This window comes from Aotus nancymaae, unplaced genomic scaffold (assembly GCF_030222135.1).
Source record: "Aotus nancymaae isolate 86718 unplaced genomic scaffold, 86718_ANA_hifiasm-v0.15.2.pri h1tg000016l, whole genome shotgun sequence".
Classification (NCBI taxonomy): domain Eukaryota; kingdom Metazoa; phylum Chordata; class Mammalia; order Primates; family Aotidae; genus Aotus; species Aotus nancymaae.
In genome coordinates, this window is record NW_026988428.1 from 34,658,403 (window position 1) to 34,681,100 (window position 22,698).

The following is a 22,698-nucleotide window of genomic DNA, read 5'->3' on the forward strand; positions in this document are numbered from 1 at the left end:
CCCAGCTACTTGTTGTATTTTTAGTAGAGACAGGGTTTCACCATATTGGCCAGGTTGATCTCAAACTCCTGACCTCAAGGGGTCTGCCTACCTCAGCATCCCAAAGTGCTGGGATTACAGGTGTGAGTCACCTCACCTGGCCTGTTTTTAATAAATACTGTTTGTTTTACTATAAAACAAAGTGAAGGAACACATACCTCAAGGTAGTAGAATTCAGAAGGCTATTCTAGGGAGAGTTTGGCAGGAATTTTTGAGGGATATTCATTTGAAGGAGATTTAAGGCTATTTAATGCCCCCTCCTCCCACTTTTTTTTTTTTTTTTTTTTTTTTTTTGGAGGCAGAGTCTCTCTGTTGCCCAGACTGGAATGCAGTGGCATAATCTTGGCTCACTACAACCTCTACCTCCCAGGCTTAAGTGATTGCTGAGTAGCTGGGGTTACAGGTGTGCACCACTGAACCCAGCTAATTTTTGTAGTTTTTAGTAGAGATGAGGTTTCTCCATGTTGGCCAAGCTAGTCTTAAATTCCTGGCCTCAAATGATCTGGCCACCCCCTTCTACTTTTGAGAGATAGATTCTGATAATTGTCTTCCTTTATTGGAGTAAGTTTCTTTGTAGCAGACATATGTAGGCATTAGAGACCATATCTTTCTGCCATTGCATAGTTGAGATCCTTTTCCTCAATATATATATATTTTTTGAGACCAGAGTCTCACTCTGTCACCCAGGCTGGAGTACAGTGGCATGATCTTGGCTCACTGCAACCTCTGCCTCCTAGGTTCAAGCGATTCTTCTGCCTCAGTCTCCCAAGTAGCTGGGATTACAGACGTGCACAACCATGCCTGGCTGATTTTTGTATTTTTAGTAGAGACTGGGTTTCTCCATGTTGGCCAGGCTGGTCTTGAACTTCTGACCTCAAGTGATCCACCCATCTCGGCCTCCGATTACAGGCGTGGGATTACGGAAGATCCTCGGCTAGGATTACAGGTGTGAGCCACCACGCCTGGCCTTCCCTCAGTACTGATAGGGTTACATGCATCAGTTTGCTCCCTTTAGTTATAGACACTATAACAATTTTTAACTGATAAATTATGTATCAATCTAAATCAAATTGTTTCAAGTCCAAGGTTCCCTATGTACATAATATACATAGTCATCTAATTTCCTTAATATCTAGACTTTATTGAGTGCTTATTATGCACCAGGAAATGTGTTCAGGTAATGCTAAGGTAATGTCATTCATTCATTCAGCACATATTTATTGAAGTTCTTTTATATGCCAAGTATTACTAGGAAAAGGGTGATGAACAAAGCAGTGTTACAGATCTTGTTGAACTTAGGTCTTAATGTCATCCTTGAGACTGGTATTTGCCTAAGGTTATATGAGGATTAATAAGGGATCTAAGATTTAAACCCAATTTCTAACTGCCTCTAAAATATTCATAGTAGTCCCTCCCCAGTGCCCCCAACACATACCCTTTATTAAACTCTAGGAGGAGACTGTCTAATTTTGTGCTCTCCTATCTCCCATAGTCTGGGAAACTATCCCCACAGTCTAGTCTAGTTCACTGGAGTGCTTCATAATGCAGATGCTCCTCTACTTTTTTTTTTGAAATGGAGTTTCACTTTTATTGCCCAGGCTGGAGTGCAATGGCATGATCTCAGCTCACCGCAACCTCCGCCTCCCGGGTTCAAGCGATTCTCCTGCCTCAGCCTCCAGAGTAGCTGGGATTACAGGCACGTGCCACCACACCCAGCTAATTTTTGTATTTTTGATAGAGACGGGGTTTCACCTTGTTAGTCTGGCTGTTTTTGAACTCCTGACCTCAGGTGATCCACCCTCCTTGGCCTCCCAAAGTGCTGGAATTACAGGTGGGAGCCACCATGCCCAGCCTCCTCTATATTAATGATGGGGTTATATCCCCATAAACCCATGGTAAGTTGAAAGTATTTAAGTTGAAAATCCATTTAGTACACCTAACCTAGCAAACATCATAGCTTAGCCTGAATGCTTAGATTAACCTGCAGGTAAATCATCTGGCAACACAGTACACCACAGAGTAACAGTCGTTAACCCTCATGATCACATGGCTGCTGGGAGCTGTGGCGGGCTTCCACGCCCAGCATTGCCAGAATATTAGAGTGAATGTCACTAGCCCAGGAAAAGATCAATATTTGAAGCATGGTTTCTAATGAATGAGTATCGTTTTTATACCATCATGAAGTCAAAAAATTGTAAGTTGAACCATTGTGAGTTGGGAACTGTCTGTGTTAAATCAATGAAGGTCTGAGTTCAAACTCACTAAGGTACAGACAGGTTTGAAATGTGTAGGGAGCCAGAGTAGCCCACTCCCTCTGTGGGGGCAGGAGCAAGGCTGCTGTGAACTTTGGGTGAGCTTTAGGGAAGTGAAACCATAATAGGAGGATGTGTATGTCTCGGAGAGAACAAATGGGCCTAGAAAGAGATAACCAGCTTTCACTGACCTTGCTCAAACAAGGTAGTTTTTAGCTGAAGTATGTTAACTGAAGTATGAGAATAATAACTACAGGTTGTTCTAAGTAACTGTATCCTCCCTCTGCTATGTGCTTTGTGAACATATAAAAGTACACTGAGACGGGTCAAGGCCAAAGAGACTGACATCCTTACCTCTCAGACCGCCTGGCCCAGCTTTTTATATCTCTCTGTCTGTGTCTGTGTCTTTCCTTATCTCCCACCTTTCCCTCTTAGGTCATTAAACCCCTCTGCAGTGCGGGATGCAGCATAACGTTGCCTAAGGTTACACGGTAAATAAGAAAACTAGGGTTCATACCTAGGTCTCATAAACTCCAAAGTTGTTAACTATCAGAGTATACCTTCTTTCTTTACATGTTGTGTGAAAGAGTCTGAAAAGCTTTATTTCATTGTCATAAATTATTATTATGAGAGTTTAAAGGTTGTATTTAAGTGTGACCACTAGATGGCAGCCCTCCACTTTAAAATCACAGAAATTTTACACTGATTTACACAGCTCTAACAACAAAATAACTTTTTCATTTTTTGTTGTTTTTGAGACAGAGTCTAGCCACGTTGCCAGGCTGGCCTTGAACTAATGAGCTCAAGCAATCCGCCTACACTGGATTCCCAAAGTGCTGGGATTAGAGGCATGAGCCACCACACCCAGCCCAGTCCATGTTTTCATATTTACATGGATCCATAAGTAATGCATGCTGGATTGTAGTTTTTTTTAGAGACAAGGTCTGGCTATGTTGCCCAGGCTGGAGTGAGATGCAGTGGCTCTTCACAGGCGTGATCCCACTACTGATCAGCACAGGAGTTTTGACCTGCTCCTTTTCCGACCTGGGCCAGTTCACCCCTCCTTAGGCAAACTGATGGTCCCCCGCTCCCGGGAGGTCACCATATTGATGCCGAACTTAGTGCAGACACCCAGTTGGCATAGCGCACTATTGTCCAGAACTCCTGGGCTCAAGCGATCCCCCCACCTCAGCCTCCCAAGTAGGTGGGATTACAGGCATGCGCCACCGCCCCTGGCGAATTGTAGTATTTTTTAGAAGTTTATAAGTGGTACCTTAATATTGTACCATTCCATAAGTGAAAGATCAAGTAGACCAGAGGAAATTTAGTGAGGAATGTAGGTATGGTGGTTTAATAATTCATTTTGGAAAACTGAGCGTCAAAGCATTTTTGCCCAACTGACAGCTCTTAGAATTTAATTCCACATCTGGGGAAAAGGCTTGCCAATTCTTTTTCGTAATTCAGAAAACCTGCAAATAACATAGGCTAAGTTTAAAACAAAACATTTAAAAACTGCTGCCTTAGACTTCCTACCAATAAATTTATTTATTTAAAAAAATATATATTTTTTGAGATGGAGTTTTGCTCTGTCAGCCAGGCTGGAATGCAGTGGCATGATATCTCAGCTCACTACAACCTCTGCCTCCTGGGTTCAAAAAATTCTCCTGCCTCAGCCTCCCAAGGAGCTGGGACTACACAGGTGCATGCCACCAAGCCCGGCTAATTTTTTTGTATTTTTAGTACAGGTGGGGTTTCACAGTGTTAGCCAAGATGGTCTTGATCCCCTGGCCTCATGATCCGCCTACCTCGTCCTCCCAAAATACTGGGATTACAGGCTTGAGCCACCACACCCGGCCCCTACCAATAAATTTTTTTAAAGGAAAAATGAAAAGGCCACATCTTTCCAGTTGCAGTCAAAGATATGTAAAAAATAAATGGAATTTCTATGAATTAACTATGTAGTGAGCATTGTACTAGGTGAAGGATCCCAAATAAATATGAACCATGGTTTTTCACAAGCTCGAGCTCTGCTTCTGGAGGTGACAAATACAAGAGAACAAAAGGGCCCTCTACTTTTCACTTTATCATTGTGCACAGTGAAGCACCTAGAATTCTATATGCAGTAAAACACGAGTCAGTCCAAAAGAAGACAAGAAAGGAGAAGAAACGTGGGACAAACAGCCCAAAGTAAGATGGTAGAAATCAATCTATATGGATCAGTAATCATCATAAATGTAAACAAACTGGGCATTTTAGTTAAATGGCAAAGACAGGTTGAATTAGGAAATAAAATCGATGTGTTGCTTATAAGAGGTAAATCTAAAATATAAGGAAACAGCAAGGCTGAAGGCTTGGACTTTAAATAAAAGCATGGAAAAAGCTATACCAAAAACTAGCCAAAAGAAAGCTGGCATAACTGTATTGAACAAGGTAGACTAAGGCAAAAATAGTTACTTGGGACAAAAGTCAGTCACTAAAAAAATGATGAAAGATTCAGTTAACCTACAAGATAAGACACATCTAAACTTCAGTGCACCTAACACAGAATCTGGATGTTAAACAAAATGAAGTATTACGAGAAATGCTTTAAAAAAACATGATCTTAGTAGATTTTTAATATAGTTCTCTGATAATTGATACAAAAGGCAGGAAAATATCAGTAAAGATACAGAGTTGAACAATGAACAAACTTAACCTAATAGAAATACTGAATTTTATCAATTGTAAGCCACCACTTATTGTAAGGCACACTATTATTTTAAATACCACTAAGAAAGAAAAACCATGGCCAAGTAAACTATGCCATTGTCATTGTGGTAAGATGCATTCTGATTCCAGAGATGTTTCAGCGTGATCTCTGTGCATCTATAATCAATGAAATTCAAGGCAGAACACACTACACAACTTCAGATAGTTATTTTCAAACACAAGAGTGTTTATGAAAACATACCACACATTGGACAATAAGTCTCAACAAAGAATTTTCAAAGGAATGGTTGGTTTCACAGAGACCATGTCCCACTGATTTGTATGTGTTTATCCTTTCAACAAAACCCTACTGTCTTGATTACTGGAGCTTCATAAAAAGTCTTGAAATCCAGTAGTGTAAGTTCTTTAAGTTTTGTTGTTTTTTAAAAAATTATCTTGGCTATTCTAATTCCTTTGTCTTTTAATATAAATTTTAAAATCAGCTTGTCTGTATTCACACACACACACAAAAAGCCTACTGGGATTTTGATTAGGATTGCTTTAAACCTATGTACAATTTGGGAAGAACTGGTATCTTAACAACGTTGAGTTTTTCAATCCATGAACACAATTTCTCTCTTCATTTATTTAGTTTATTTGGTGAGGTCATGTGTTCCTGGATGGTGCTGATGCCTGTATATGTTCTTTGATATCTGGGCATTGAAGAGTTAGGTATTTATTGTAGACTTCACAGTCTGGGCTTTTTTGTGCCTGTCCTTCTTGGGAAGGCTTTCTAGATATTTGAAGGGACTTGGACTCCAAGCACAATAATGCTGTGGTTTTTGTAGACTCACAGAGGTACCGCCTTAGGAGTCTTGGATAAGATCCGGAAGAATTCTCTGGATTACCAGGCAGTCTCTTGTTCTCCTCCCTTACTTTCTCCCAAACACAAGGAGTCTCTCCCTGTGCTGAGGCACCTGGAACTGGGAGTGTGGTGATCCAGCCACCTCTGTGACCACCACCACTGGGACTGCGCTGGGTCAAGACCTGATGCCAGCACAGCACTGGGCTTTGCCCCAAGGCCCTTCCCTTAAGCCTGGGCGTGTCCAGAGATGCTGTCTGGGAGCCAGGGATTGATGTCCTATTCTACTATGGCTAAGCTGGTACTCAAACCACAATACAAAGTCCTTCCCGCTCTTCCTTCCATTTTCCATAGGCAAAAGAGCCTCTCCCTGTGGCCACCACCATCACTGGGCCACAGGTGGTCCTGCCAGGCCACCGCTGACTTTTGCTTCAAGCCCAAGGCCTCTTAAGTCAGCTTGTGATCAGTGCTGCCAGGTCTGGGACACCCTTCAGGACAGTGGGTCCCCCTCTGGCCCAGGACAGGTCCAGAAATGCCATCCAAGAGCCTAGCCCTGGATTTGGGGACCCCCAAGAGCCTGCTTGTTGCTCTACCCCACTGTGGCTGAGCTGGTACCTAGGGTGTAAGAAAAAGTCCCCTTTAATTTCCCCTCTGCTTTTCTCAAACACAAGGAGTCTTTCACCGTAGGCACCACAGCTGGGAATGCGCTGGGTCTCCCTTGAAGCCTTTAGTCAGCAGGTGATAAATCCTGCCAAGACTGGATCCTTCTTTTCAAGGCAGCAGGTTCCCTTTGGGCCCAGGGTGTGTCTAGAAATGTCGTCTGGGAGCTGGGGCCTGGAATGGAGGCCTCATGACTCTGCCCAGTGCCCTATCCTCCTGTGACTGAGCTGGTATCCAAGATGCCAGAGTCCTCTTTACTGTCCACTCTCCTCTCCTAAGCAAAGGAAGGACTCACTTTCCTTGCTATGAGCTATACTGCCTGGGGTTGGGGGAGGGATGGTGCTAGCCCTCCCTTAGCTGTACCAGCTGGGGTCACCCGACGTCACATGCCACCCTAGAGTTCACTGGCTCTAAGCCCAGCCTAGCACTAGCGGTTGCCCAGGAATTGCAGTCCTTGTATCCCAGACTGCCTTTCAAGTATACCTGGGCCCCCAAAGCACTACAGCCCGCAGTGGTGAGGCTTGCTGTGAAACTCAAGTTCAGACCTCTGGGATGGGCAATTCTCCCCCTGGCTAGGGCTGGTCCAAATGCCCCCTCTGTGCATGGACACTGGTTCCCCTCTGACAGGGCAGCACTGAGTTCAGTGTAGAGTCGCTCTCCCTCCCCAAAGCACACAGATGCTCTCTGTGCTCTGCAAGGTGAATGCCAGGGGACTGTGGAAGGGGGGTGTTAGATTCAAGACTGTCTCTCCTGTCCTCCTCAATGCCTGTTTTTGGCAATGGGAAATTAAAACCAGGTACTGTGACTGCTCACCTGATTTTTATTTCTTGTGACAGTGCTTTTCTGTGTGCAGTTAGTTGTTAAATGTGGTGCTCCAGTGGACAGGAGATGAACAGTTTAGGCTTTTATTCTGCCACCTTGCTCTGTGCCTCTCTCCATTTATTTAGATCTTTCAGACAGGGTTTCACTCTGTCACCCAGGCTGGAGTGCAGTGGCGGGCAACATGGCCCACTACAGCCTCAACCTCCCTGGCCTCAAGCGTTCCTCCTATCTCAGCCTCCCAAGAAGCTGAGACTTCAGGCATGTGCCACCACACCCAGGTAATGTTTTTGTATTTGTAGAGATGGGGTTTCAGTATATTCCTCAGGCTGGTCTCGAACTTCTGGGCTCAAGTGATCCGCCTGCCTCGGCCACCCCAAGTGTTGGGATTACAGGCGGAGCCCCCACACCCGGCCCATCTGTTGTTTCTATTTGCTCTAAACCCCTTTCCCTTGGGGATCAGGCCCACTACTCATTCAATGTGATTCTGACAGGAGTTATCACTGTGTATGGCCCAGGCGTCACCAAGATCACAGGCCCCATCCCTTTTTCCACAGGGACTGGCCCAATGCCAGAGCAGCAGATCCCGGGAAGACCAGAGTCCTTTTATAGGATTTGATTTGTGGACCCTGGAAAAGGATGTTCTCTTTCTCCCTTTTGAACCATGGATTATAAGGATGTAGACTTGTAGCTGACGCTGGCCCATTATGTGGAGAGGGCCAGCCTGAAAATGAAACCAAGAAACAAAAACAGTCAGGAGATGATGGTAAAGAGCTGGGCAACAGCACCTGAGGCTTGGCGTCAGCCTCACCTATGGATGCTATTAAAGTGACGAGGCTGTTACTTCAGTGAACTAGAGCACAAATGAAGTATTTCTTCTCTACAGAATCAAACACAAAATATTTTAGAACTAGACAGGGCAGACTGAACTAAAGAAAAAATTTTGTTTTTTTGGTTTTTTTTGAGATGGAGTCTTACTCTGTCATCTAAGCTAGAGCACAGTGGTGTGATTTCAGCTCACTGCAACCTCCACCTCCTGGGTTCAAGCAATTCTCCTGCCTCAGCCTCCTGTGTAGCTGGGACTACATGCACGGCCACCACACCTGGCTGATTTTTCTATTTTTAGTAGAGATGTGGTTTCACCATGTTGGTCAGGCTGGTCTCAAACTCCTGGCCTCAAGTGATCTACCCACCTTGGCCTCCCAAAGTGGTAGGATTACAGGCATGAGCCACTGCTCCCAGATTGGTTCTTAGAATTTACTTCCAAATTTGGAAGTTGGGGAAAGTAGATGGAGATAAAATGTAGTAAGATTGGCCATGAAATGTTAATTGTCAAAGCTGGGTGATGGGTAGATGTGGTTTATTATTCCATTTTTGTATATATTTGACATTTTCCATACAAAAAAAGTTTAAAAACTAAATGGTGTTGGAACTATTAGCTATTCATATAGGAAAATAAGAAAATTAGATTTCTACCTCACACCATACACAAAAATCAATTCCAGGTAGATGGAAGACATAAACATGAAGGAGAAAAACTATAAAACCTTTATAAGATAATGTAAGGATAGCTTCATGACCTCAACTTAGGGAAGGATTTCTTAAGTCACAAAAGTACAAAACGAAAAGACTGTTAGATTCAATTATGTTAAAATTAAGAATTTCCTCCTAGCCAGAGCAATCAGACATGAGACAGAAATAAAGAGCATCCAAATTGGTAAAGAGGAAGTCAAACTGTTGTTCATTGATTCCTAGAAAACCCCCAAGACTCATCCGCAAAGCTCCTAGATCTGATAAATGAGATCAGTAAAGTTTCAGGATACAAAATCAATGTATACAAACTAGTAGCACTGCTATATACCAACCGCCAAGCTGAGAATCAAATCTAGAACTCAACCCCTTTTACAACAGCTGCAAAAAAATAAAATAAAATACTTAGTAATATACCTAACCAAGGAGGTGAAAGATCTCTACAAAGAGAACAAAACACTGCTAAAAGAAATCATAGACAACACAAAAGGAAACACATCTCATGCTCATGGATGGGTAGAATCAATACTGTGAAAATGACCATACTGCCAAAAGCAATCCACAAATTCAATGCAATTCCCACCAAAATACCATCATTATTGTCAACAGAACTAAAAAAAAAAAAATCCTGAAATTCATATGGAACCAGAAAAGACCTGGCATAGCCAAGGCAAGACTAAGCAAAAAGAACAAATCTGGAGGCATCACATTACCTGACTTCAAACTATACTTCAAAGCTATAGTCACCAAAACAGCATGATTCTGGTATAAAAATAGGCAAATAGACCAATGGAACAGAATAGAAAACCCAGAAATAAAGCCAGATATTTATAGCCAACTACTTGGACAAAGCAAACAAAACAAAGTGGGGAAAGGACACCCTGTTTAGCAAATGGTGCTGGGATAACTGACAAAGCACATGTAGAAGAATCAAGCTTGGTATGGTTAGTCTTTGTGTTCCCACCCAAATCTCATCTTGAATTGTGGTCCCCACTATCACCATTATCCCCACATGTCAAGGGAGAGACCAGGTGGAGGTAACTGAGTCATAAGGGCGGTTCGCCCCATGATGTTCTCAAGATCTTGTGAGTTCTCACAAGATCTGATGATTTTATAAGGGGCTCTTCCCCCTTCACTTGATACTTCTCCTGCTGCTGCCTTGTAAAGAAGGCCTTCCGCTAAAAGTTTCCTGAGGTCTCCCCAGCTATGCTGAACTATGAATCAATTCAGCCTCTTTCCTTTATAGATAACCCAGCCTCAGGCAGTTCTTTATAACAGTATGATAATGGCCTAACACAGTAAGTTGGTACTGAGATAGTGGGGCACTGCTATCAAGATACCCAAAGATGTGAAGCAACTTTACAAGTGGGTAAAGGCAGAGACTGGAAGTTTGGAGGGCTCAGACGAAGATAAGAAGATGTAGGAAAGTTAGAACTTCCTAGAGATTTGTTGAATGCTCTGACCAAAATGCTGATAATGATATGGACAATGAAGTCCAGGCAAGGTGGTCTCAGATAGAGATGAGGAACTTGTTGTGAACTGGAATAAAGGTGACTCTTGCTATGCTTTAGTAAAGAGACTGGCAGTGTTTTGCCCCTGCCCTAGAGAAATTTGGAACTTTGAACTTGATCAAGATGATTTAGGGTATCTGGCAGAAGAAATTCCTAAGCAGCAAAGTGTTCAAGCGGTCACTTGGGTACTCTTAAAAACATTCAGTTTTATGCATTCACAAAGAGATGTTTTGAAATTGGAACTTATGTTTAAAAGGGAAGCAGAGCATACAAGTTTGGAAAATTTGCAGCCTGACAACGCAACAGAAAAGAAAAACCCATTTTCTGAGGAGAAATTCAAGTGAGTTGAAGAAATTTGCATGAGTAATGAGGAGCCAAATGTTAATTGTCAAAACAATGGGGAAATGTCTCCAGGGCACCTCAGAGTTCTTCACAGCAGCCCCTCCCATCACAGACCCAGAGGCCTAGGAGGAAAAAATGGTTTTGTGGGCTAGACCCAGAGCTTTGCTGCTTTGTGCAGTCTTAGGACTTGGTGCTCTGTGTGGCTGTGGCTTCAGAGGGTGCAAGCCTCAAGCCTTGGTGGCTTCCATGTGGTGTTAGGCCTGCAAGTGCAAAGAAGTCAATAATTGAGGTTTGGGAACCTCTGCCTAGATTTCAGAAGATGTACGGAAACGCCTGGATGCCCAGGCAGAAGTTTGCTGCAGGGGTAAAGCCCTCATGCAGAACTTATGCTAGGGCAGTATGGAAGGGAAATGTGGGGTTACAGCCCCCATCCACAAACTCCCCACAGGCACTGCCTAATGGAGTTGTGAGAAGAGGGCCACTATCCTCTAGACCCCAGAATTGTAGATCCACTGACAGCTTGCACCATGCCTCTGGAAAAGCTGCAGACACTCAGTGACAACCTGTGAAAGCAGCTGAGAGGTGGGGTGGGGGGGCTGTACCCTGCAAAGCCACAGAGGCAGAATTGCTCAAGGCTGTGGGACCCCAGCTCTTACATCAGTATGACCTGGATGTGAAACATGGAGTCAAAGGAGATCATTTTGGAGCTTTAAGATTTGACTGCCCTGCTGGATTTTGGACTTGCATGGAGCCTGTAGCCCCTTTGTTTTGGCCAATTTCTCCTATTTGGAATAGGTGTATTTACCCAATACCTGTAACCACATTGTATCCTAGGAAGTAACTAACTTGCTTTTGATTTTACCTGCTCATAGGCAGAAGGAACTTGCCTTTTCTCAGATGAGACTTTGAACTTGGACTTTTGGGTTAATGCTGGAATGAATTAGGACTTTGGGGGACCATTGGGAAGGCGTGATTGGTTTTGAAATGTGAAAGGGACATGAGATTTGGGAGGGGCCAGTGGTGGAATGATAGATACAGATAGGCTTTGTGTCCCACCCAAATATTTCATCTTGAATTATAATCCCCATAATCCCCATGTGTCAAGGGAGAGACCAGGTGGAGGTAACTGGATCACAGGGTTGGTTTCCCCATGCTGTTCTTGTGATACTGAGTGAGTTCTCATGAGATCTGATGGTTTGGGGGATTCCTCCCCTTTCACTCAACACTTCTCCTTCCTGCTGCCTTGTGAAGAAGGCACTTTGCTTCCCCTTCCCCTTCCCACATGATTGTAAGTTTCCTGAGGCTTCCCTAGCCATGCTGAACTGTGAGTCAATTAAACTTCTTTCCTTTATAAATTACCTAGTCTCAGGCAGTTTTTTTATAGCACTGTTTTCATCCCTTTATGGAAATGGACTAATAAAGAACTTTATAGTCCACATATGAAAAATGGACTAATACAGAGCTGGATCCTCATCTCTTACCTTATACAAAAATCAACTCAAGATGGATCAATGACTTAAACCTAAGACCTGAAATCATAAAAATTCTGGAAGATAACTTCAGAAAAACTCTTGTAGACATTGGCTTAGGCAAAGAGTTCATGATGAAGAATTCAAAAGCAAATACAACAAAAACAAAGATAAATAGATAGGACCTGATTAAACTAAAAAGCTTCTGCACAGCAAAAGAAATAATCAGCAGAGTAAACAGACAACCTACAGAGTGGGAGAAAAATCTACAAACTATGCATCTGACAAAGGACTAATATCCAGAATCTACAATAAACTCAAATCAGCAAGAAAAAAGCAAATTCCATCAAAAAGTTGGCAAAGGATATGAATAGACAATTCTCAAAAGAAGATTTACAAATGGTCAACAAACATATGAAAAAGTGCTAAACATCACAAATTATCAGGGAAATGCAAATTAAAACTACAGTGAAATACCACCTTACTCCTGTAAGAATGGCCATGATTAAAAAAAAAATAGATGTTGGCATGGATGCGGTGAAAAGGGAACACTTTTACACTGCTGGTGAGAATGTAAACTAATATAACCACTATGGAAAACAGTATGGAGATTCCTTAAAGAACTAAAAGTAGAACTATCATTTCATCTAGCAATCCCAGAGGTATTTACCCAGAGGAAAATAAGTCATTATAAGAAAAAAAAAAAAACTTGCCCATGCATGTTTATAGCAGCACAATTTGCAATTGCAAAAATATGAAACCAGCCTAAATGCCCACCGACCAAGTGGATAAAGAAAAGGTGGTACATATATATATAAAATACACACACACACACACACACATACACACCATGGAATACTACTCAGCCATAAAAAGGAACAAAATAATGGCATTTGCTGCAATCTGGATGAAGTTGGAGACCATTATTCTAAGTGAAGTGACTCAGGAATGGAAGACCAAACATCATGATATTCTCACAAGCAGGAGCTAAGCTATGAGGACAGAAATATGTAAGAATTATACAGCAGAGTTTGGGGACTCAAGGGGAAGGGTGAGAGAGGGGTGAGGAATAAAAAGACTACACATTGGGTACAGTGTACACTGCTTGCGTGATGGCTGCACCAAAATCTCAGAAATAACCACTAAAGAACTTTTCCATGCAACCAAACACCACCTCTTCCCCCCAAACTGTTGAAATAAAAATAAATTAAAAATTTTAAATAATTTCTTAATTTAAGAATGTGAAAGGTAAGCTACAGAGTAGGAGATGTTTATTCTTTTTTTTTTTTTTTTGAGACAATGTCTCGCTCTTTCACCTAGGTTGGAGTGGAGTGGTGTGAATATGGCTCACTGCTGCCTCAATCTCCTGGGCTCAAGTGATCCTCCTGCCTCAGCCTCCCATGGTGCTGGGACCACAAGTGTATGTCACCATATCCGGCTAATTTTCTTTTCTCTTTCTTTTTCTTTCTTTCTTTTTTCTTTTTTTTTTTTTTTTTGGCAGAGATGGGGTCTCACTTTGTTGCCCAAGCTGATCTTGAACTCCTGACCTCAAGTGAACCTCCCATCTCAGCCTCCCAAAATGCTGGGATTACAGGCATCAGCCACCAGACCCAGCCAGGAAATATTTATAACAAAAAATTGACAAAGTATTTGTAGGAAAACAGCCTGTTGAATGGCGAGAGTAATGTCATCTTGAAGCAAAACCACCATAATGACTGATGGTCATTAACCATCAGTCATTAACCACCATAACACCTGCGTGCCAAGGTGTTCTGCAGCAGTGTCTTTAAGCAATACCCTTAGTAGAGGTAACTCCTCATAAAGATGTTTATCTAACCTACCCAGTTGTCATGAGTTCCAAAAGAAAGTCAGATGTGACCAGCTGCACATCTTAACCCTAGAGTTTGCTATCTAAAGGATACTTTCTGGAGGGTGGGTGCCCTTTCTCAGCTACCAGAGACATTACTTCTAAGTCCCTGTTAAATGTTTCTTTCTGAGAAACAGGATTTATCAGCCTTTTTCCTCAGTCTTTGGCTCTCTCAAGCCTTTGGGGGTAGGTCTGCATAGACCTGCTCATCATGGAACAGGAACAGGATTATTATTTTTTTAGACGGAGTCTTGCTCTGTCACCAGGCTGGAATGCAGTGGCGCAATCTTGGGTCACTGCAACCTCCGCCTCCTGGGTTCAAGCATTTCTTCTGCCTCGGCCTTCTAAGTAGCTGGGACCACAGGCATGTGCCACCGTGCCTGGCTAATTTTTTTATATTTTTAGTAGAGACGGGGTTTCACCATGTTGGCCAGGATGGTCTTGATCTCTTGACCTCATGATCTGCCTGCCTCAGCCTCCAAAGTGCTGGGACTACGGGCATGAGCCACCGTGCCCAGCCAGGAACAGGATTATTATCCAGACCTATAAAAATCTCTTACAATTCAACATGTGACTCTCGTGATGGCAAGGACTTTTGTTTTGTGTTCTGTTATAGCCTAAGCTCTTATAACAATGTGTGGCGTGGAGAAGGCAGTCAATGAAATCAACACGCAAAGACAAAGATGAGCAAATAAATGGCATAAATTGGTACCCAACATGAAATAATCAATGTTCCCTAGATATATGAAAAGAAATTCAGCCGGGCGCAGTGGCTCACGCCTGTAATCCCAGCACTTTGGGAGGCCGAGGCGGGTGGATCACTAGGTCAAGAGATCGAGACCATCCTGGTCAACATGGTGAAACCCCGTCTCTACTAAAAATACAAAAAATTAGCTGGGCATGGTGGTGCGTGCCTGTAATCCCAGCTACTCAGGATGCTGAGGCAGGAGAATTGCCTGAACCGAGGAGGCCGAGGTTGTGGTGAGCCGAGATCGCGCCATTGCACTCCAGCCTGGGTAACAAGAGCGAAACTCCGTCTCAAAAAAAAAAAGAAATTCAAATACTCAAAATCATTCAAAATCAGTAAAATGCCAACTAAAACCACAAGTTCCCAACTCACACCCACAAGATATGTAAAAAATTAAAAAGCATTTGTTACAACTTGGCAGATCCTATAGAAAAAGCAAAAGAGAAAGATACCTAAAGGCCTGGTACAGTGGCTCACCTCTGTAATCCCAGCACTTTGGGAGGCTGAGGCAGGTGGATCATTTGAGGTCAGGAGTTCGAGACCAGCCTAGCCAACATGGTGAAACCCCATCTCTACTCAAAACACAAAAATTAGCTGGGCATGGTGGTGGGGGCCTGTGGTCCCATCTACTTGGGAGGCTGAGGCAGGAGAATTGCTTGAACCTGGGAGACAAAGGCTGCAGTGAGCCGAGACTGCGCCACTGTACTCCAGCCGGGTGACAGAGTGAGACTCCATCACACACACAAAAAGAAAAAGCATTGGTGAAGACATGAGCAATGGGAACATTATGTGTTGCTAGTTGAAGAGTATGCATGTGTATATATGTGTATGTATATGTATCTGAGTGTGTGTGTATATATATGCATATATATAATAATTATTTTTAGAGACAGGGTCTTACTCTTGTCACCTAGGCTGGAGTACAGTGGCATGATCAGGGTTCACTGCAGCCTTGAGCTCCTGCTGGGGTCAAGCGATCCTTCCACCCAAGCAGCTGTGATTACAGGCATGTGTCACCATGCCCAGCTAATTTTTAAAAATTTTTTGTAGAGATGAGGTCTTGCTCTGTTGCCCAGGCTGGTCTTAAACTCATGGCTTTATGCAATCCTCCCACCTCAGCCTCCCAAAGTGCTGGGATTACAGGTGTGACCCATCATGCCTGGCTTGAAGAGAATATTGGTAAAACATTCTGGAAAACAATTTGGCATTATTTAGAGAAGGTGATGGTATTCTTTATGACTCAGTAATCCTACCACTAGTATGTAGTACAGAGACTCATACTCATATGCATAATAGTATTAGTTGTAATAGCAAAAACCTGGAAACAGTGCAAATGTCCATTGATAATAGATTCTAAAGTAGATAAGTACATTGTGGCATATGCACATGATGGGTGTGGGTGAAAGTGAATGAACTGCAGTTAGATAACCACAGAATTGAATGTAAAGAACCTAATGCTGAATAAAAACCAAGAACTAGCTGCGAGAGAGAATTCATCATATGATTCCATTTATATGAAGCTCATGTAATGAGTAATCTTATGTGTCAACCTGATTGGACTAAGGGATATCCAGATGACTGGTAATCACAACTGCTGGGAGTATCTGTGAGGGTGTTTCTATAAGAGATGTACCTTGGAATCAGGAGAATGAGGAAAAAAGATCATTCTCACCACTGTAAGTGGGCATCATCTAATCTGTTGAGGTCCCATTAGAACAGAAAGGTAGAAGGAGGACAAATTTTCTGTCTTCTTTTTCTTAAATGGGTATTCTTATACTGGTATTCTTTAAATGAACATATATTTTATAAATATCCTTTATATGTATTAGATATTTGGTAGGACAAACATAATGAATGGGGTGGTGTATACATGGATGTTTGAATTGTTATTACTTAAATTCTGTGTAATAAAATAGTTTTATTTTAAAAATGGCTAGCACTCAGCTATGCCCCAAGTGGGAAGATAAAACCTCCCCAAAGCCCAGGCCCTGGGCCCTGGTTACTAATGCCCTCATCCTCAATCACCATGGCTCTCAAGCTTTCACTTGGAAAGCAGAGGTAGGATATTTTGTTTTGAGGCTCACTTAATTTTATCTAAAAATTTTTAATAAGGTCAGGTGCAGTGACTCATGCCTATAATCCCTGTACTTTGGGAGGCTGAGGCAGGCTGATCGCTTGACTCAGTTCGAGACCAGCCTGGGCAACACAGTGAATATATATAAAAAAAAAATACACAAATATACCAAAAAAAGAAAAGAAAAAAAATTAGCCAGGTAAAGTAGCAACACCTGTAGTCCCAGCTACTTGGGAGGCTGAGGCAGGAGAATCACTTGAGCCTTGCAGGCAGAGGTTACAGTGAGCTGAGATCATGCCACTGCACTACTCCAGCCTCAGTGACAGAGTGAGACCCTGCCTGGAAAAAAAAAAATTAATGGGATGAAGTAGGTTAAGCTAAGAGAGCTTCTGTGTACAAGGTCTCTTTTTCTGAGAGGAGAAATAAAGTCCAGCTTCTATTCTTAAAAATTAACAAAAACCAACAAAATTTTTAAAAAAAACAAAGAAGGGAATAAAAGGTGAGGAAGTGGGCCGGGTGCAGTGGCTCACACTTGTAATCCCAGCACTTTGGGAGGCCAAGATATATGGATTCCTTCAGGCCAGGAGTTCAAGACCAGCCTGTGCAATGTAGACTTTGTCTCTATGAAAACAAGCAAAAAAAGTTGGGCACCACGCCCATAATCTAAGCACTTTGGAGGCCAAGGCAGGTGGATCACCTGAGGTCGGGAGTTCAAGACCAGCCTGACCAACATGGTGAAACCCCATCTTGAAAAAAAATAAAAATAAATAAATAATAAAAATAAAAATAAAAACGTTGAGGAAGAGGAAAGTAGAAACTGTAATTGTAAACAACTTTTTGTTGGGAGGCCGAGGCGGGTGGATCACGAGGTCAAGAGATCGAGACCATCCTGGTCAACATGGTGAAACCCCGTCTCTACTAATACAAAAAATTAGCTGGGCACGGTGGCGCGTGCCTGTAATCCCAGCTACTCAGGAGGCTGAGGCAGGAGAATTGCCTGAACCCAGGAGGCAGAGGTTGCGGTGAGCCGAGATCGCGCCATTGCACTTCAGCCTGGGTATCAAGAGCGAAACTCGGTCTCAAAAAAAAAAAAAAAAAAAAAAAAAACCAACTTTTTGGGTGAAATTTTGCTATAGAGGGAAGCAGGGGATATAGAGGCAATTGAAGACTTTTCAAAGGTGGGAGAAACCAGATGTATTATCTGTTGCTGCATAACAAATTATCCCAAAATGCAGTGGCTTAAAGCAACAAAAATTTATCTCACATTTTCTGTGGGTCAGAACTTTTGAGTGTAGTTTCACTGGGTATCTCTGACTTAAGGTCTCTCATGAGGTTGCAGTAGGGTGTCAGCCAGAACTGTGGTCTCATCTGAAGGTGTGATCAGGGAAGATCTGCCTCTAAGCAGATCTTCAGTCATGCGGTGTTGCATGACTCAGCTCTTAGTGGCTGTTCAACTGAGGACTTCAGTTCCTCAATAGCTCTTGCTGGCAGCCTTTCCACAGGGCCACAGGGCAGCTTACAACATGGCAACAGCTTTATCTCAGAGGAACAGGGCTGGAGAGAGTGCTTAGGACAGACATCACTACCTTTTTATAACCCAATCTTAAGCGTGGTAGCCCATTACCTCTGTAACTTTCTATTTACTAGAAGTGAGTCACGAAATCCAGCTGACACTAAAGGAGAGGGAACTGACTAAGGATGTGAATACAGGAGACAGGGTTCATTGGCAGGTATTTTGGAGGCTGCCTGCCACACCAGAGGTATTTGTCTATGGATAGAAGTGATCCCACCATAGAGCAGAAATGACAATGTAGGAGAGGAGAAAAGGCAGAGGAAATCCAGGAAGAAGACCTCTGCAGTTATTGATCCACCACCTTTTTCATTTTATGTAGAGATGGGGTCTTGGTGTGTTGCCCAGGCTAGAGTGCTGTGGCTCTTCACAGGCACGGTCTCACTACTGATCAGCATAGGAATTCTGATCAACTCCATTTCCAGTCTGGGACAGTCACCCCTCCTTAGGCAACCTGGTGGTTCCCCACTACCTGAAGGTCACCATATTGATGCCAGAGTTAGTGCATTAACCAGTCAACATAGCACACAAGCGATCCTCTTGCCTTAGCCTCCTGAGTAGCTAGGACTACAGGTATGTGCCACTGTGCCCAGCCCACTGCCTGTGTCACTGCTATTTAATGACTTGGCTGCATATACTTGCTTTATAAGTCAGTTGAACTACTATTATCTGTCATAGCAAGACCCATCATCCCTATGATGTTGGCTGTGGGTTTAAAAAAAGAAAATAAAAAGTCATCTTGCCCTCTTTACAAAGGCATACACAATCTGATTGCATTTCTCACACACAGAAACACACACACCCCAACTATGTTTACTCCACTTTCTAATATCACCTTCCACTAAAATATCTGGGGAACGAGGACTTTGTTTCTTGTTAGCCCATAGAGATCAGCTTATGCTGCAACTTGTTTCTCCAATATCACCTCCTCCACCCTCCCGATTTTGGCACAGCTCTGAGCCTCTGCTCCCTTTCCCACATGTTACCATGTGTAAGTCCCAAACTAATGTGCTCCTTTTATCTAATGCTGCCAACCGCACCAGCCTCAGAAGATGGTATGAGCAAGGCAGCTATCCTTTTATTGACCTCTACTTTAATTCACCACCACCTCACCAACTTCCCACAGCCCACATGGTCTTCTTATTACTGAAGGTGTTGGGTTAACAAAGGCAAAGTTCAGTATAGGTCAAGATAGGAATGATAGAACAATTTAAAGCTGAACATTAGACATCGCTTTTAAAACCCTTGGGTTATGTTAGAGAAAACTTACCCAGTGTTACTCATTACAGCAAGGCAGACTTTATTCAGGACCATCTGGATAGGGATAGGGACCATGGCAATGGGATTTTGTAGTGGGTAGAGGGACTGGGCTAAAATCCAAACACAGCAAGGGCAAGAGAGAATTTGCAGCCAAGGAGCAGGGTAGGGGTGTCAGTGGACAGAAAATTACTAGGAGGTAGCATCAGGAGTAATGGGATTCTGGCTAACCGACCTAACAGGATTCTTGCTGGACAGGCCAGGGTGATCAGACATCACCTGGGGTATAGTGGTGGATGAGGAACCCGATCAGACCTTGAGAGTGAGGGGATTCTTTTCTCACTCTCTCTCTCTCACTGTCTCTCTCACTCTCTCTCTTCCCCTCCTTTCTCTCTCTCTCTCCCTTCTTTTTTTCCTTATTTTTTTTCTTTTCTTTCTTTCTTTCTTTCCTTTCTTTCTTTTCTTTCTTCTTGAGACAGAGTTTCGCTCTTGTTGCCCAAGCTGGAGTGCAATGATGTGATCTCGGCTCACTGCAACCTCTGCCTCCCCGGTTCAAGCGATTCTCCTGCCTCAGCCTCCCAAGTAGCTGGGATTACAGGCATGCACCACCACACCCGGCTAATTTTGTATTTTTAGTAGAGACGGGATTTCTCCATATGGGTCAGGCTGGTCTCGGTATCCTGACCTCAGGTGATGCGCCTGCCTCGGCCTCCCAAAGTGCTGTGACTACAGGCGTGAGCCGCTGCGCCTGGCCCAGAGGGGTTCATTCTAAACTGACCTACTCCCCGCACTTTACCCGCGCGCCCCTGCCCCGCCCTGCCTGCACTCGTGCTTCCCCACCTCGCCCCCAGACCGTGCGCCCCACGTGCCCAGGGCGGGTGGGAAGTACCTGCCGCCATCTTGCTCACCAGCCTCCAAAATGTGGCTGGGGCTCCTGAGTGCAGCGCTATTGTTTGTGGGGAGCTCTCACTTATACTCAGACCCCCACTCGCTCTCCGGAAAGCCCAGGCTCGGCCCCTCGCTGGAACCGGCCGCTGGTTCCCAGCAGGCTGAAGCCTCCGCAAGAGGCCCGGGCGGCGGAGGGAAGGAGGGGCGCACACAAAGGGCAGTACCTGTTTGCGCCTGTCTCTGGGCGGCCTCTCTCGCCTTTTCCGCACCGCTACAGTCTGTGAATTTGGGTTCCTCCTTTTCTGTTGTCCCAACCGCCTTTAACTAAAATTTTACATACCTAACCAGTTTCTAGGCCCGTTATAATAACAGTAGTCCTAACAGTAAAATGACACATTTGTATTGTGAATCTGTATTTTCTCCTCAAAACATTCTGGGGTTTATCATCCCTATTTTATAGATTAATAAGTCAGGGGATAAAGAGTTGAAAGGGAGGGCGACTAGGTGACCATTTCATGCTATAGTAGAGAAAAATTAGCCCAGGTGAAATGGTGAGCATTAGAATGTGCAGCTCTCAACTCATCGTTCCCAGGCTCTTTAACTGCTGTTTCACACAAGGAAGAATGTGATACGTGGCCAGAAAAACTTATATTTTTGGGGACTAGAGTTTTAAAATTAATGGATTGTGTTGACTTCATGTCTGTTTGTAAGTATGGCATAATTGTCTTAACCCTCCAAGTTTCTTTCAAAATATGGGCATGTCTCTGGTATGTTAGCTTGTTTAATGTTTTTTTAGATAGGAACTTAAAGGATCACGTTAATATGTTCAGCTTAGGAAGTAACATATAATATAGAGGCTCAGTCCAAATAACGTATCATTTTTATTTTTAGATTGTGGAACGGCACCACTTAAGGATGCACTGCAAGGGTCTCGGATTATAGGGGGCACAGAAGCTCAAGCTGGCACATGGCCTTGGGTGGTGAGCCTGCAGGTTAAACATGGCCACATTCTTTCTCATGTATGTGGGGGAACCCTAGTGAGAGAGAGGTGGGTCCTCACAGCTGCCCACTGCACTAAAGACGCTAGGTATGTATTCAGAACACAACCATTTTATCCTCTTATGGGATAGTTTGAAGTGATAGAGGACCGTTTAACTTCAGCCATTCTCAGTTAAGCTATGTTTGCAAATAGCCATAATGCCTTCCTTATACATAGTACATTGTATTTGCTGAAAGAAATCCTTTATTTTTTATTTATTTTTATTTATTTTTTTTTGAGATGGAGTGTCGCTCTGTTGCCCGGGCTGGAGGGCAGTGGTGCAATCTCAGCTCACTGCAATCTCTGCCTCCTGGGCTCATGTGATTCTCCTGCCTCAGCCTCCTGAGTAGCTGGGATTACAGGTGCCTGCCACCATGCCCGGCTAATTTTTATATTTTTAGTAGAGACAAGGTTTTGCCACGTTGGCCAGGCCGGTCTCGAACTCTTGACCTCAGGTAATCCACCAGCCTCTGCCTTCCAAAGTGCTTGGATTGCAGGCATGAGCTACAACCAGCCTGCCCTCTATCATGCTGTACTCTTTCCTAGAGATGTCTAATCTACCTCTGTTTCAGCAATCACCATGTGCTGTCAACTCCTAGGTCTCTCCTGATGAGTCATATTTCCAGCTCCCTCCAATGCAGATATATTGGAGTCACATTCTAAATAAGTCCAAAACGGAGTTTACTTTCCTCTGATACTGTTTCTTCTCTATTTTCTCAGTTAATACCATCATCAACAGTTCCATCACCCAGAGAGTTACCTGATTTCTCCCACTTCACCTATCCAGGTGGTCCCCAAGGCCTGTGAAGGCTCTCTGTACAGTATCTTAAGTTTGCTTCTTCTGTTCCTTAACCCGCCCTACTGATTAAAGTAGATGCAGAATATCAGTCTCCCTATCCCTAGCTTATGACTTATCATACTTATATTTACTACTATGATAATAACTGTCCTAATGAATGTGAAATGGTAGCTCATTGTGGCTTTTCTATCAGTTTCCCAAATTACTAGTGATGTTAAGCATTTTCTATGCGTTTATTGGCCATTTGTGTATCTCCTTTGGAGAAATGTCTATTCAAGTCCTTT

At 43.4% G+C, this 22,698-nt stretch overlaps 2 protein-coding genes across 11 annotated transcripts in view; one reads left to right on the forward strand and one right to left on the reverse strand.

The window, feature by feature from the left end:
• The window catches only part of SLC11A2 (solute carrier family 11 member 2), a 207,973-nt gene that overhangs the window by 73,485 nt on the left and 111,790 nt on the right, over positions 1–22,698 (reverse strand). The gene's annotated exons all lie outside the window — the stretch shown is intronic.
• Positions 20,608–22,698, forward strand: part of TMPRSS12 (transmembrane serine protease 12) — a 34,913-nt gene continuing 32,822 nt past the window's right edge. Inside the window, 3 exon segments of the mRNA XM_064377088.1 lie at positions 20,608–20,743; positions 20,746–20,793; positions 21,468–21,663. Of these exon segments, the coding sequence (XP_064233158.1) occupies positions 20,608–20,743; positions 20,746–20,793; positions 21,468–21,663 (380 nt within the window).